Raw genomic sequence first — 15,360 nt, forward strand, 5'->3', positions numbered from 1 at the left:
TGTGGAGCGGATCCGTGAGCGCTCACTGCTATTGGTGTATTCTTTTAGATCATCCAATAGCAGCGAGAGCTCATTGATCCGCTCCGCAACAGTTGAGTCTGCTGAACGCGACCAATGAGCTCTTGCATCTTGGCATATTCCGTTAGAACTAAAAATATAGACCAAACAGATACAAGAGCTTACTGAGCGCTCAGTGAGCGGTCGTAGTACTGAATGCACCCATTGTGTTTCCGGCTTTAATTGATGTTACAGTTTCTGATTGGCTATCGCTACCATTCTTTCGGCTTTAAAGCCGGCGGCACGATGCTTGTTTTCTTGCTGGATTGCTAGCTAGAATAAATTCTTGCCACCATATTGGCTACGATGCTGACACTATCGGTACCGCAGCCAATACGATGGTAAGATTCTAACCTAGCTAGGAAAACAAGCATCGTGTGCCGTAGGCTTTACCCCGGATCTACAATAGAGTTCTAAGCAGTTCTAAGTCTTAAGTCACAATATACAGTAGCGCAACTCTATTCATAATGTGAAACCAAAATCGTAGCGCGCATGCGTAAGTTGAGACATTACGGTAACGTCATCTGAACTTTTCTCTTACTTATTCTTTGTGTTTTCGGTCTTTCTCTTAACCGTTGCAGTGCTTGTGTAACAATTGGCGGCAACGGCAATATTAAGTTCGTATGCTTTTATGTCGGTGATGTCTTGCAAATTGTTTTAGATATTAATAGTGAAGTGAAAAAAAGTAAAGTGAAGTGGATTATTGTGAAGTGAAGTGCAGTGAAGTGAAATAGAGTGAAAAGAATAAAGGAAGTGACAATTATCTTTAAAGAGAATTGTAGATCTGTACTACATATGTATCGTACAGATTTTCAATTCTCTTGCAGAAAACACTTTGATCTTAGCTCTGTTTCAGATATAAAATAAAATAGATTACACATCAAAAAAATGAGTAGAAAAAAAATTAAATATTGTTCAATAAATGGATGTCCTGGAAATCTTGAATTAGAAGGAAGACATGTATTTAAATTTCCTAAAAAATATGATAGGTATACCATATATTATACAAATATTTTCAATTTTTTAATATTACAGTAACATAAGACATAACGCAAGAATCAGTCAATCAGAATTAAAAGTTCAAAAGAATTCTCGACTGTGATTGGCTTATTCTTACGGTACGTCTTATGGTTACCTTTGACTATATAAGGGTGCTTTCCAGCAAGGACATAGTCAGACACTGTGTAACACAGTGAGTCGTTTCATCCTTGTTTAACGTTGGCAAATAACAAGGATGAAACGACTCACGTGTTACACAGTGTCTGACTATGGCTGCGAAAAACGGTTGCAAAACTGTTGAGTCTGCTGAACGCAGCCTATGTCCTTGCTGGAAAGCACCCTAAGTATATAGTCAAAGATGGTTACTGTTACGGAAGGTAGGTGCGACAGCCTAAGAGAGTAAGTGAGAGAGAAGTCTAGATGGCGTTACCGTATGTAATGTCTCAACTTGCGCATGCGCGCTACGATTTTGGCTTCACCAACATCAAAAGTGCCGACAGAGAGTTGCGCTACTGTATACTGTGCTTAAGCCATAAGAAATTGACGAATCACTAGCTGCGTTCAGCAGACTCAACAGTTTTGCAACCGTTTTATGATTGTCTGCTGAGATAGGACCATTCTTCTAGATCTAAAAGTATGATCCAATTAGCGCGAAGGAAACTTCCAACAGTTGCAAAACGAACGTTCTGCTGAACGCAGCCATAGTCAATTATTTTCCTCGAATTCGACTGTAATTGGTCAAATTCTTACGGCTTAAGGCTTAAAACAACTATTGTGGATCCGGACTTAAAATGATTTTGCAAGCGCAATGGCTGCGTTCAGCAGAACGTTCGTTTTGCAACTGTTGGAAGTTTCCTTCGAGCTGATTAGATCATACTTTTAGATCTAGAAGAATGGTCCTATCTCAGCAGCACAATCATAAAACGGTTGCAAAACTGTTGAGTCTGCTGAATGCAGCTAATGTATATACACTGCTTTAGCATTTTACACCGCCATTGGCTGATTCACCTGTTTACCTTGATGAAGAAGGGATCTGTTATTATTCGCAGAAATCCACGTTAATCCACAGTGCTAATGGAGTTTACGTTCGGCATGGAAGATATCTGCTGACGGAAAAATATATAAAAATACATGCTTTGCAGCAACGTACAATCTCTGTCATGATATCAGTTATGTCACTTATGATACTATCGCGTTAACGTATTCTAAAATAAATAAGATCTCATCAAGGTAAGATGAGATCAAATCGTTGAACTACAAATCTATCATGTCTTGCATATCATTTAATACATTCTTTATAATAAAAAATGACGAGTCTGTCATTTTATGTGTATTACATATACGTTATACATATGTGTATATAGATATGGCAAAAATTTTTAGGATATAGAAAAAACAGATGAGAAGGTGCTGCAACATTAATCGGTAAAAATGCCAGTCGGGGTATTTCCAGCCCTTAAATTGGGTGTACTATTTGTCAAACAGATCAGTAAACCTTTAGCCAAATTTCTTGTCAATCAAGCAAAGAGTCGTCCTATTTTCAGAACTTACTTCATCATACCACCCGCCCAGTGTGAGTATACTTTTATGTTTCTCATGTGACATACAAGTTTACTGTTGTAAGATGTGTAATTTATGGAAAAAGGATATTCCTAGTAGGGTACGGAAAATTTTAATTTTAGGAGAAGTTTATAGGAAAGAAGCAATATTGTTTCCTTCAGTTTAATCTCTTTTATTCACTGTACGTTATACTTTCCGAACGACCAATCTTATTCAAAGAATTCGGAAACGTTCTAGAATGTTCCGTATCAACAATTCCCGGTAACTTGCCACGTTCTTTCCACGCTATCAGTGCTCCGATTTCGTTTATGAAATAAATTATTTACTCCGAAATTATAGAATCAATTAAATTACCTCGAATCCAGTATTAAGCTTAACTCCGAATTTTATCGAATTACGAGAATGTCCATTACTCCAAAATCACACCAAGATATATTTTATAAGACTTGGAGTACAGCCAGACGAAAGTGGAAAGGCCATGTTACCGCAAATTACCAGAAATTATAGGCATGGAACATTCTAGAAGGTTCTCGAACTCTTTGTATAAGACCGGTCATTCGAAAAGTGTAATGTATAGCGAATAAAAGGAATTAAAATAAAGAAAATAAATATCCTTTTTCCATAAATTACAGATGTAATCATAATTGTTTTGTATATTCATAGTTTATCATTGGGCTGAAGTAAAAGCAAAAATGTATGTTATGAATCTCGGTAAGCCTACAAAGGTTGCCAAGTTGAATGAGGCAATGGCAATCGAATTGGGTGCTGGTCTAATAGGTGAGTTGATTATCTTCGGTGTAGCTGGAGCATGTGTGATATTGGAGTACAACAGGCAAGTTACAAAAGAAGCGAAGAAAGAGGAGATCCGTCAGATGCAAATACAGAAGTTTACGGATGACATCCAAGCGTTACATAATGTTTCATTACAACAAGAAGCACAAATTCACTATTTGCAGAGTGCAATCCATGAATTAGCAAAACATACGAAGCATAAATTACCTGAGCTAGTTTTACGGCCAATAAATAATAGTAGTAATAATTTAGAAGATGACATGAGGAAGAATTGTAATAAAAATAGCAAAAATTCAACAGAAACAAACCTAGGAAGTGAGAACACATCGTTGATAGAGCGTGCTATAGTTTATTATAACAAAGAATTGAAAGGAGACAAGCTTAGTTAAGCAATATATATTTTATACTTCTCTTTGAGATGTACGTGATACATACCTATTTGAAAATATAGATGTTTGCCATTGGTACTTAGTTAAAATAATCTGCATTCGTAACATTGAGCTGTACATAACAAACGTTTTGTATTGCAATCTACATTGTGTATTGCAATCTTTTTAGATTGTGATAACAGTGCTAGACCTGAACTAAGATTTAGATACACTTTTTCTGTAAAAATAACTATTTCTGCTTATGTATATATAAATCATTTTTAAATGTAGATATGTGTGATAATAAAATTTACACAAAAAATTTATGTTACATTCTTTAGCTTTTTCCATATTGCTTTATTATTAATTTTTATATAATTAATCCGTGTCTATTATAAATTCAATATAATTTATTTGTTATTGCATGAATAAGTAATAAACATTTAAATAAAATTACAGTTTTTATAATTGCAATATTTAAATAATTTGCAGTTTTTAATAAAATTTTTGTCGGTAATAAAGAGGTTGATAATCACCGACAATCAATAACGTACCAATTGAGTACGTATGTTAAACATTAAAAAATTTTAGTTTTTTTAATTTAGAAAAAATAAAAATATAATCAAAAGATAAGCGTTATGTTTTATTCGATCACATTATATTCTTTTTCCAATACTATATTTGTTTATATTTTATTATATAGTGCTAAATATTAACAGTCGGCAAATTATTGCCGACAATATATGTTGTGGATTTGTATTGCTATTTTTGCTATTGCATAATATATGTATGTATCCATGCATACATATATATATGTATATATGTATGATATGTATATGTAGAAAAAGAAAGCTAAAGAGAGCCACGTAAGATGTATGGAGTACAAAGCATGACTAATACAAATTTAATACTTTCGTTCGATATTTCAAATCGATTAGTATATTTCTTCGTCAGTATATTTCTGCTAACGTAGTATGACATACACTGTGTTGTGTCAAATCTCGAGTATACCTCAATCTTACAAATCTTAAAATTGTTAAAGATGTTTATGAAAAGGAAAAAGTTAGATATCGCAGAAAGTGAATTGTCTAAAAGAACAGGAAAGTTTCACAAGAAACAATGGCTCGAAATGAGCAACAATTATCTGTTTGCTCTGTGGGGGTTAACCATGCATTTAATTCTATTATGGGGTGTATTAGATGTTAACTTTCATTCACCTATTATTAGAGGAATGCCAATTGTACCGGCGCCTAATGGAGCACCGGCTAAAAGGCTGCTGCTTTTCGTGGCTGATGGTCTGAGATTTCAGACATTCATAGAGAAGCCACCACCTTATCTCAGGTTTTATGGAACTTCTTTTTACATTTGTTTATTATTAAAAAAAAACAACAAAGTCCTGCTGTTTTATGTAATTTCATTTAATTTTATTTAATTAATGTTTTTGTTTGAAAAAGAATAAAAGTTGAATTAATCTATAATAAAGATATTAATATATTATATATTAACATACAATTATTTATATTTATTGTATATTAATTACATTATATATTGTAATATTAATAAGAAAATTGATTTATTGTATTTTTTTTTGCTTCAATATTCATTTTATTTTATTAGATAAAATAAATATTTATTTTTTTAGGGAAACAATGAAGAATAGGGGTGTTTGGGGAATATCTCACACAAGAGTGCCTACTGAATCAAGACCAGGACATGTTGCAATTGCTGCAGGATTATATGAAGATCCTAGTGCCATTTTCAAAGGATGGCAGGAGAATCCAGTGGACTTTGATTCTGTCTTCAATCAAAGTCATGCAACTTGGGCTTGGGGCAGTCCAGATATAATACCAATGTTCACAAAAGGTATTCTAAAAAATGCAACAACATCGATATTCATTATTTCTCACGCTTATTTTGAAATTTTGAAAAGTTAGGTAGTAAACACAATGTTTATGGACAAAGTTATCCATCTGCGTGGCAGGATTTTGATACAAAATTGAGTAATCAAACAAGACGTCTGGACTCCTGGGTGTTTGATGCTTATTTGAAATGGCTACAGTCTTCAGTAACCAAGGAAGTCAGAAATCAAAATGGAATCATCCTATTCTTTCATCTGCTTGGATGTGACACTCTGGGGCATACTAAAAAACCAAATTCCAGGTATCCGAGTTATTTCAGATTATTGTTGTTGATTACTTTTTTTTTCAAAGTACAGAATTATTAAAAAGAAAATTTTGAGATTAGAGAGTATGTGGACAACATGAACTATGTCGATAAGAGGATTGAAGAGGCTGTGAATGCAACAGAAGACTTTTTTGGAAAGGGTACCACCGCTTATATATTCACATCAGATCACGGAATGACTGATTGGGGATCTCACGGAAGTGGTTTGCCTTCTGAAACTGAAACGCCGTTAATCACTTGGGGAGCAGGAGTAAAATCGTCTGGCTTTCGTCAAGACGTTGAACAAGCGAGTATAACTCCCTTAATAGCGTCCCTAATAGGAATTCCTATTCCTATAAATAATGAAGTAAGTATTTATGTATCATATTAAGATCAGTATATATGACCATATATTGTATAAAATATTTATTCGTAAAATACTTTTTTAGGGTGCATTACCATGGCAGTATTTTGATTTAGATTATCGTGAATACGTCGCACGTTCTTTAATCAGCAATGTGAAACAACTAATGCATCAAATAACAGAAAATCGTGTGATAAGTTGTCAAGATAGTGACCATACTGATTGGCGAGAAACGCAAATAAATGATAAAATTCGTAAAGCCCAACAACATATCAGTAAAAGAAATATAATGGCAGGAATTCGAGAGGGCAATGATGCAATTAGTTCTAGCAAGGAAGCCTTGTTGCACTTCAGACAATATCAACGTATACGATTTTTAATATATTTGTCAATAATGTGGCTTAGCTGGATAGTTATATTGTTCTTCAAAATGGCTGGAGCAAAGCGTCAATATTCGCGAATTTTTCTTCTGCGATTAGTAAACGTTGGATTTCCATGTTTATTAATAATAATGTTAATTGTACATATAAGTGAGTAATAATTTCCAAACAAAATGTATTAAGTAAATCAGTGATTTTATTTGAAAAATGGACATTTCATTTATGCATTAACTTTTATTTACAGTGTCCAATTGCAACAACTGGAGATTACCATGCTATGCATTCTTTGCTATAATATCTGCATGGCTTGCCGTTACTACTTACATTACATCGACGCCTGTATTTGCAGAAACGAGTACACAAACGCTAATCATAGATATTGGAGGCACTCTGTTACTACTAGTGCTGATATTTGCTGGATTAACATATAGATTTGCTTTCAGCATAGGAATACTATTATTCTTATTGATACGAGCAATAAAGTCAGAAGATGTACCAACTTCTATGATTTGGACTTCGATTGCACTATGTGTATTTCCATTACTGCCTGTCGTTGAGCCATATCCACGCACTTATATTGTGTAAGTTTATCTCGCAAATGTAATCAAGTCAGCAATTTAAAATTATTTTAAATAATGTAGGAATATCGATCAGATCGATAAAAAACAATTATCTTTTTTTCTTTCTTTTAATTAATAATATTGGAAAAGAATACATAAGACACACACATATAGGAATTTTGTATACAAATTTTTTTATTGACTTAATTCTTTTAATCTTCTTTATCAATTTCAGGATAATTGGCGTATGTATAGCAATAGCGATAGTGATTATTAATGAGATGTCACAAAGTCGAAGAATAATGGAAATTGTACGTCTAGTCATCACAAGTCTTGTATATATGGAGTTTATTGATGGTCGATATTGGATATCATGGATTATTCTGCTGACTGCACCATTAAGCATTTGGTGTCATCCAGTAGAGAGCAAAAAAAGAATGCTGGGCGTAATGCTCGCATTTTTCTGTTCTCTTACGTTGTTGTCGACTTCTTATGAGCCGATCTTCTTCATGACTCTTACACTCAATTTAATTTCCTGGTTGGAAGCTACTTCAACTACCTCAAAGATCTTAGGAGAGCGAAATATCACAGAAGACTTGATCAAAGCAGCGTTTTTCGTATCCTTTTATCATTTTTCAGAAAAATTTTTTAAATACCATAGTATAAGTTTTTGTAATAAAAGAGTGATATTTAAATTAATTAAAGATAATTAGATTAGAGCGTTAAGGAATTAATTTGATAACAGTCCTCTCTTGATTTATACATATAATAGACAACTATTATTACTTATATATATCCTTAACATCTTATTATAGATGTTATACGTATTATTGTGCTTCTTCGGCACGGGAAATATGGCGAGCATCAGTTCATTCGATCCGTCTTGGACGCGTCACTTTATCACCGTCTTTTCCCCATTTCTAATGATGTCCTTGATACTTCTTAAACTTAGCATTCCTTTAATATTAGTGGGATGTGTGAGCTTCTCTTTAGAATTGGAAGAGTGTAAAAAGTCAAACTCTTTAGCTGTTCTCTTTTTAGGCGATTGTTTGTCTTTGCCTTTGATGTATTGTGTCACGCCATATGGTAGTTGGCTCGACATCGGTAGCGCTATCAGTAAATTCATTATTGCTATCTCTTTTCCTTGTCTTTTTGTATTGTTACAATGTCTTTCGCGTCCACTTATGAAACTGGACTTTGAACGATTTTGGATCGGCCCACTATCTCAAAAGAAACATATCGTATAGAATTTTCTATATGATTAGGAAAATTAAACTAATAACTGTGCTTTAAAAGTATTTGTCTATATATGTTTGTTATCGTCATTTATATTGAAATATCTGATAAATTTGATTAAAAAAATCGAACAAATACATCTCTGTGCCTGTATGTGTGTGTATGTATATATATTCGACTGTCGGCCTACTGTGTTTGTACTGCCATTACATCGAAATATCTGATAAATTTGATACAAAAATTAAACAAATATGTCTGTGTGTGTATATATATATATATGTATTCGACTGAAATCTACATTCTCTTATATAATTTATTTGTATTACATAAAAATAGATAATTATATTTATTGGAAAATATACGTAATTATTCAAATATCGTTATTATTAATTTATCGTTTTCACCAACACGCACAACTGATACTTTTCTAATGATCACTCGTGTGACGTTTAAATATGAGATATAAAAAAAGTTATTTTTAAAAATGTAATCACATCAATGTTAAAGTGTCATATTAAATCTAATCTTTTTTTTAAATGCAATCTCAATTTAATTCCTATAATACAGTACATATGATTGAAGAAATAATACAATTAAAATTTGAATTCTTTATACTTCTTAGATGTCTTTGTATCCTGAATTTGCTGGCGTTTGCGTTTGCTCTGCAACAGAAAAAAATCAATATAACTCAAAATTGACATAATAGAAAATAATTTTATTTTATTTAAGAATATCAAATCTATATATTTACATGCATTATCATATCATATATATTATTTATATGCATAAATATAATTGCTGTATACTATGTACCTTCTGTCGTTGTACATGATCTTGCAGCATGTCTGACAAGTCTTCTCTCCTGAGATGCGCTTGTCTTGATCTCATCGTCTCCTCATATCTGGATGCCATTGCCTCAGAGTCAAGATCCAATTCGCTAGGATCCAACGTCAATTCCACCGCGCCATCCTTCTCCGCTCGAGCGTCGCTTGCACTACCGCTGATGGCACCGCGACGTGCAGCGATCACGGACGGCGGTGCTTGGCCACCAGCCGCACCTGTCATATCGTATACGTGGGTGCTGCCCATCATACTAGCGCCCAGACCCTCTGTACGTCGCTCTTGTAGCACTGTATAGAGCGCGGGCGTGTCACCGCCTTCCATTTCGCTCTCAATCTTCTTCTTCCTCAGCTCGATGGTCTCTGGAGTCTCCAAGCCTGCCGGGATCGACGTAATGCCGCTCGGGGTGATCAGGCCTTCGGCACCGGGAGTAACCAGTCCACTGCCATCTCCGTCTCCATCCTTTCCTTCGCCGTCGGCACCTTCGCCACCCTCCTCGCCATCCTCATCCTCGTCTTCGTCACCTGATGATTCCGACTCAGGTTCGCCCCACATTCCTCGGTCTATTTCCTCATCCATCGCATCCGCGCCAGATGTGCGTGATATACCGAATACGTCTCCGTACAGTGGCCTTCCCGTTTCGTCTACTGGCGGTTTTCCCCATCCACCCGCGTGATAACCGAACGCGCAACCTTCTGGAATAGGTGCGTTCAAACCGGGTATTTTGAGATTCGGATAGCTCGGTGGTGGCCCGTAACGTTGCATAGCTATGAGCCATGGTGGCGGTACTTTCTGACAATTCGGTCCCACTGGCATGCCTAAAGCTGTACGCAGCTCATCCGACAACTCTCCAGGTTTTTTTTCCTTCAAGCGCGTCTCGAATTCCTTGCCCTCGTAATAGAGATCGCCGTGGATCGTCATACGTGGCTTAGTCTGCCACTTGAAGAACGCATCATGTAGCTTCTGATAATCAATATCAATCTTGCCCAGTTTGGGTCGCGCTCGCTCTCGCATCTTTGCCTTTAACGTACGTGTGTCATCGCGCTCTTGCAAGCTTGCTCTCATCTCCGTGATCCCGGTGCGCTTTATAAAGTCTGGCAAATCGAACGGCGGTTTCTCTATTCCTCGTTTGCCCTGGAGATACTTGCGCTTGAAGCACCAATGCCTCGGCACCGGGACGGTGTTTCGATGAGCCTTCAACTGCACGAGTAACTTTGGATCTCGTGCAGTAACGTCGTGCATCTCTACGACATCGGGACGACCTACCAGCTGCTTCAATTCTGCCACGCTCAGCCGCGTCAGCCTTTTGAGCTTGCGCTTGGACAGACGCGGCGCACCGTTCTCTCCTGTACCCTGTTGCTGCTGTTGCTGATTCCCCTCGTCATCGAAATCGTCCAACAATGGTACCTTACTTGGTATGCCAGTGCCAGAGGTTTGTATATTTGTTACTGGTGGATACTGTCCGATAGGTTCGCCCTTATCAGCTGCATCATTTGGACTCGGTTCTGGCTCCACCAGCTTAAACGCTTCAAAGACTCTGGCAAATTGACGGTACATAGGCTCCAAGTCGTTTATACTTGGTATCTCCTGTATATACTCTATCTCTGGCATAGCTTCTTTATTCTTGGCTTCTTCTATGCCATCCTTCTTCTGTTCAGAGTCCTTCTTCTCTGCATTGTGCCTTTTCCTCTTTGATTTTTTCTTCTTTTTTGTCTTGCTCGATTTGGATTCTACTTTCTCGGTTGTTGGTTCCAGGTCCGTCATAACGTCTTCTATGTGAGAAACATCCTCGCGATCGTCATTTGGTGATTTACTTACAGAAACAATGTCATTTGGGTCTCCGCCTACTTCCTTGGCTCTCTCTGTTTTAAATGCCAGAGCTTGCTCCAAAGCAGCTGGTAGTTTGACAGAGCCGCTATCTCCATCTCCAACACCATTGTCAACATTCTGATTTGGCAACTCTGACGGAGGAGCCACCTTCAAGCTCAAGAGACTCGGAAGAGTTTTGGCATCCATGTTACACGACTGAAATGAAAGATCTGTTTCTTATAACTCAACTACTTCTTGTATAAAGTACTTAAAGTAAAATAAATATGTTTAAAAAAGTAAAAATTCTGCGGCAAATCTAGTGCAGCAATAAAAACAAACCTTAAGATTTGGAGCTTAGAATAACAGATAACATTCATAATCAGTGATTATGATCAACTAGAAGTTTATTTGCATTGCAAGCTCCAACATGCTTAAACATGCTCCTACCACACTTCTTCTTTTTCTTCTTCTAAATACCCTTGATTAGCTTTCAGACTCCTCTCAAGAGGACCATAGAGGACCATCAAATTGTTAGCTAATCAGTCAGAACTTCTTTGGGGATCAGAAGCTCACTTTGTTCTTTCCAAGAATTATGTTAAATTTACCATGCTTCTACTTACTCCAATAAACACGTTGGAGTGAACGAACTTCTAGATGTTCAAGCTGCAGACATAACTCTATCCCTTGGTGATCCATTGTGAATGTTATCTGTACTCCCAAGTTCATAATCTTAAGGTTTGTTTTTCATTGCTGCACTAGGCTGCACCAGAATTTTCTCACTTTTTAAAATTTCAAACATATTTATACGACGCAAACAAACCTGTTTATTTCGTTTCTACAAACTAATTTACTACTATAAACGTAAAGTGAGATAGACAAAATATGAAGTTTAAATTTGTTTTCATACCTGTACACGTGTCAAACAGATGTCTAATACATGCGCGTATATGCGTCAATACGTACGTAGTCTTTATTATTCCTTACTTTTCGCTAAACACATTAAAAATTCTCTCCCCAACAATTAATTCCTTTTATACGAAAACAGTAACCCGTAACTGCACCATGATTACTATGAACGATCACGAATTATCTTGATTATAAGATTGGAAATTCCATTCATTCCCTCGAAAAGCAATGGACACAAAAAACTATTGGTCAGACGCTAGGGAGTTTAAAGTTGAAAGCGTATGTGCAAAATAATCAGCCAATCAAGTGTCACAAAAAGAGAGATATGTCCCGTCGGAAGCCTACAGGTGGCGTCAAGTGACACAAATTAGGTCTGTTCTTTTTGACTGAACTGGTGCAAAAGTTCAGACAAAAAGAAACAGGCCTAGTGTATCACATCCATATATGTAATACTCCTATATTGCTAACGCCAATTAAGGCGTTGTCTACAATATTGCTGGATTCACACTGCATCCGATTTTCGTCGTACGACAAAAAAAAACGCTCTGCATCCAATCAGAAAACAGAATTCCGATAATACAAAGCAAAATTCATTGGAATCCTGTTTTCTGATTGGTTGCAGAGCCTCGTACGACGAAAATCGGATGCAGTGTGAATCCAGCATATGCTAAGTAAGTTTGGTTAAGTAGAGACCCTCTAATCAGAGTCTGGATACCTGAAGTCTGCCATTATTCATCGAAATTGTGCGAGAGAAAAATCATGCTATCTCACTTTAGTGACGCTATAAGTTGTAGCTCTGTAAACTTCATAATTTCTGACGAACGACATTTTGGCATTGTTTCATCATTGTGATTTGAGTCTTGTGTGGCTGTTCGAACGTGTTTTTTTGCAATTATTCTTTTTTCTGGAAAAAAATGGTTTGGTGCTCAGTTCCCTTCTGCAATAATTTCTCTGAAAAGGTGAAAATATAGTATGAAAGTTCTCCCAAAAAGTTCTCGATATGATATAACGCAAATACATTACTTTTTGTTAACTTATCAACATTTAAAGTTTTTTTAAAATTAGAAAGCATTTATAGGCATTACAGTAGGCCTTTATTTTCACATGATGCCTAATGTAAATTTACAAAACTTTTTGTTTGAAAAATTTGATGCTATTCCAGCAGATCACATTTCAAATTGTCACCATTTGCGTAGAAAATTGTATAAAAAATTTTTGCTACGCTAAGATTAAAATTTAAAAAACGTAGCAGCATTTAATCGTAAATATTATGAATCGATGACCATGCATCATGCATTTAAGTAAAAATGTAATGTATTTTCATTATGCATTTAAATAAAGGAATAATTCTTTTTATTATGCGTTAAAGGAATAATACATTTTTACTATGCGTTAAAGAAATAATATAAAAGAAATAATTTTATTATGCGTTAAAGAAATAATATAAAAGAAATAATTTTATTATGCGTTAAGGAATAATATATTTTTATTATGCATTTAAGTACAAAAACAAATTGACACAGAAGTCTGTTTCTACTTGATATTCAGAAACACGGACGAAATACTCCTGTGTCAAAATAGTAGTAGTTTTTAATATAACATACAATATACTTTTGAGAATTATAAGACTGTCTGTTATATATTACAAGACTGTTATATATTACATGAAATAAATATTTTTTTCATAAATATACTATGTTATTTATTCTCTATTGCTACCTATGTATTTTTTATGTTAAGAATTTTAAAGCATTAATTGTTTATTTGTATTTAAATTTAATTGTTATTAAAGTTTTTTAATCTTTAATATTTCTTATAAATTATATATATTTTTAATATATTTATAACACTTATTTATTTGTTATTTTTTATTTTATGAAAGACATTTTTCAACGTTTTTTTACATACATGTAAAAATTATTATAGAAAATATTTAATAATGTTAACATAAATTAAATAATAATAAAAATAAAAATTTTAATTGATTCTACTTTAATTTTTACGAACTTATTAATTTTTACAAATTTGGATTTAAAGAAATTTGCGGGAATGAATGTTAAATGTCGGACCAATCACAAACCGGGGAGAAGGTGACTAGACTCTTATTAGAGAGTATCTAGGTTTAAGAAGTAAGAATAAGAAATTGACCAATTACAGTCGATTGTGAAAAGAATAATCGACTGTGATTGGTCAATTTCTTTTCTTATTTCTTAAACCAAGCTTACTACGTGTATTGTAGACAGGCCTTAAAAGCTGGTGAAAACACCACGGTGCAGACGAATACTCTCACTTAGGTCGGTATTCATAGTCAATTCTTATATTCAAGATCGTCTTAAGTTCAGCCTTGAGGTGTCATGGACCAATCAGAGAACCGCGTTAGCGTATTAAGACATTACTTAAGATGGTTTTGGAATAAGAACCGACTATGAATACCGGCCTTAGATAATGTACAGTGCACATGCGCACCACTCGAGTACACTGTGGAAGTGAGAGATCGATATTCCCTATCTCGCTGTCTTCACACATCCCCACTCCCAAAAAGAGGTTGCATTAGCAATATAGGCTGCGGCCCACTTGACGCTACAAACGTTTTGAGCAACCAATCAGAACAAAGAATTTTATGAATTGACTAATCAAAGGGTGCTTTCCAATTACAATATCCCTAGACACTTTCGTGCACACAAGTTGCGTTCCAATTGCCCGTTATCGTTGACACAACACTACACATCTGTACTCAGACTGGAATCAGACTAGGCATTAAAGAGTGAGATTGAAGATTGAAAGATTGAAATTTGACCAATCAAAACAATAGGAGTTAAAATTCCTTTGCCCTCATTGGTCAAATTTCAATCTTCAATCTTCGAGCTCAATCTTTAATGCGTAGTCTGATTCCGGTCTCAGCCGAGGGCTGTGTGACTTGTGTTTTCTAGTGATATTCAAGTCAAGAGATTATAAATGAGGTTGGAGGACATGAATTTTCGTTTTTTTTAATGCAGTATACTACAGAGGGTTGATTCTATATCTTCAAACAAGGTGAAAATGACAAAAGTGAGCAAATTTACTAGTTGACCAATGAAATTATCAGTATTCTAGTAAATTTGCTTACTTTTGTAATTTTCACCTCGTTTCAAAATACAGAATCGATCTCCAGGAGGGAAAATAACGAAATGGACGATGAAAATTGATATCAGTGAAGTAAGTAATATTGGAATTACTTGGTATCAATAAATTTTTGTTATATATTTTTTTATCATATTTGATTAATAAAATAAACCTAATATATATATATTCTATTTTTTTATATTTACAGGCTAGATGTATGATTG

General features: G+C 35.0%; 3 protein-coding genes across 3 annotated transcripts; 2 read left to right on the forward strand and 1 right to left on the reverse strand.

Annotated features, from left to right (window-relative positions):
* Nucleotides 1–2,087: 2,087 nt before the first annotated feature.
* LOC108727645 (putative OPA3-like protein CG13603) lies at nt 2,088–4,030 on the forward strand. The gene is made up of 3 exons (XM_018455821.1): nt 2,088–2,286; nt 2,440–2,629; nt 3,280–4,030. The coding sequence occupies exons 2-3, from the start codon at nt 2,488–2,490 to the stop codon at nt 3,795–3,797; spliced, it is 660 nt and encodes a 219-aa protein (XP_018311323.1). The 5' UTR covers nt 2,088–2,286; nt 2,440–2,487; the 3' UTR covers nt 3,798–4,030.
* A 670-nt stretch (nt 4,031–4,700) lies between these two features.
* Nucleotides 4,701–8,748, forward strand: LOC108727633 (GPI ethanolamine phosphate transferase 1). Its single transcript, XM_018455807.1, has 8 exons — nt 4,701–5,117; nt 5,419–5,639; nt 5,711–5,936; nt 6,021–6,306; nt 6,389–6,833; nt 6,928–7,264; nt 7,479–7,860; nt 8,059–8,748. Exons 1-8 carry the CDS (start codon nt 4,819–4,821, stop codon nt 8,488–8,490), a joined length of 2,628 nt encoding a protein of 875 aa, XP_018311309.1. The 5' UTR covers nt 4,701–4,818; the 3' UTR covers nt 8,491–8,748.
* A 324-nt stretch (nt 8,749–9,072) lies between these two features.
* Sf3b2 (splicing factor 3B subunit 2) lies at nt 9,073–12,252 on the reverse strand. The gene is made up of 3 exons (XM_018455868.1): nt 12,036–12,252; nt 9,293–11,344; nt 9,073–9,141 (listed from the first exon to the last, which is right to left on the reverse strand). The coding sequence occupies exons 2-3, from the start codon at nt 11,333–11,335 to the stop codon at nt 9,073–9,075; spliced, it is 2,112 nt and encodes a 703-aa protein (XP_018311370.1). The 5' UTR covers nt 11,336–11,344; nt 12,036–12,252.
* Between the last annotated feature and the right edge of the window lie 3,108 nt (nt 12,253–15,360).

Source organism: Mycetomoellerius zeteki, unplaced genomic scaffold, assembly GCF_001594055.1.
Source record: "Mycetomoellerius zeteki isolate Tzet28-1 unplaced genomic scaffold, Tzet1.0 scaffold517, whole genome shotgun sequence".
Classification (NCBI taxonomy): Eukaryota; Metazoa; Arthropoda; class Insecta; order Hymenoptera; family Formicidae; genus Mycetomoellerius; species Mycetomoellerius zeteki.

Bases quoted from the DNA above. Each gene is read 5' to 3' on its own strand.
- LOC108727645 (XM_018455821.1), top strand. From the start codon at position 2,488: ATGCCAGTCGGGGTATTTCCAGCCCTTAAATTGGGTGTACTATTTGTC. The intron at 2,630-3,279 runs GTGAGTATACTT...GTATATTCATAG, and splicing joins CATCATACCACCCGCCCAGT to TTTATCATTGGGCTGAAGTA.
- LOC108727633 (XM_018455807.1), top strand. From the start codon at position 4,819: ATGTTTATGAAAAGGAAAAAGTTAGATATCGCAGAAAGTGAATTGTCT. The intron at 5,640-5,710 runs GTATTCTAAAAA...TTGAAAAGTTAG, and splicing joins AATACCAATGTTCACAAAAG to GTAGTAAACACAATGTTTAT. The intron at 7,265-7,478 runs GTAAGTTTATCT...TATCAATTTCAG, and splicing joins TATCCACGCACTTATATTGT to GATAATTGGCGTATGTATAG.
- Sf3b2 (XM_018455868.1), bottom strand. From the start codon at position 11,335: ATGGATGCCAAAACTCTTCCGAGTCTCTTGAGCTTGAAGGTGGCTCCT. The intron at 9,142-9,292 runs GTACATAGTATA...TTTCTGTTGCAG, and splicing joins ATCATGTACAACGACAGAAG to AGCAAACGCAAACGCCAGCA.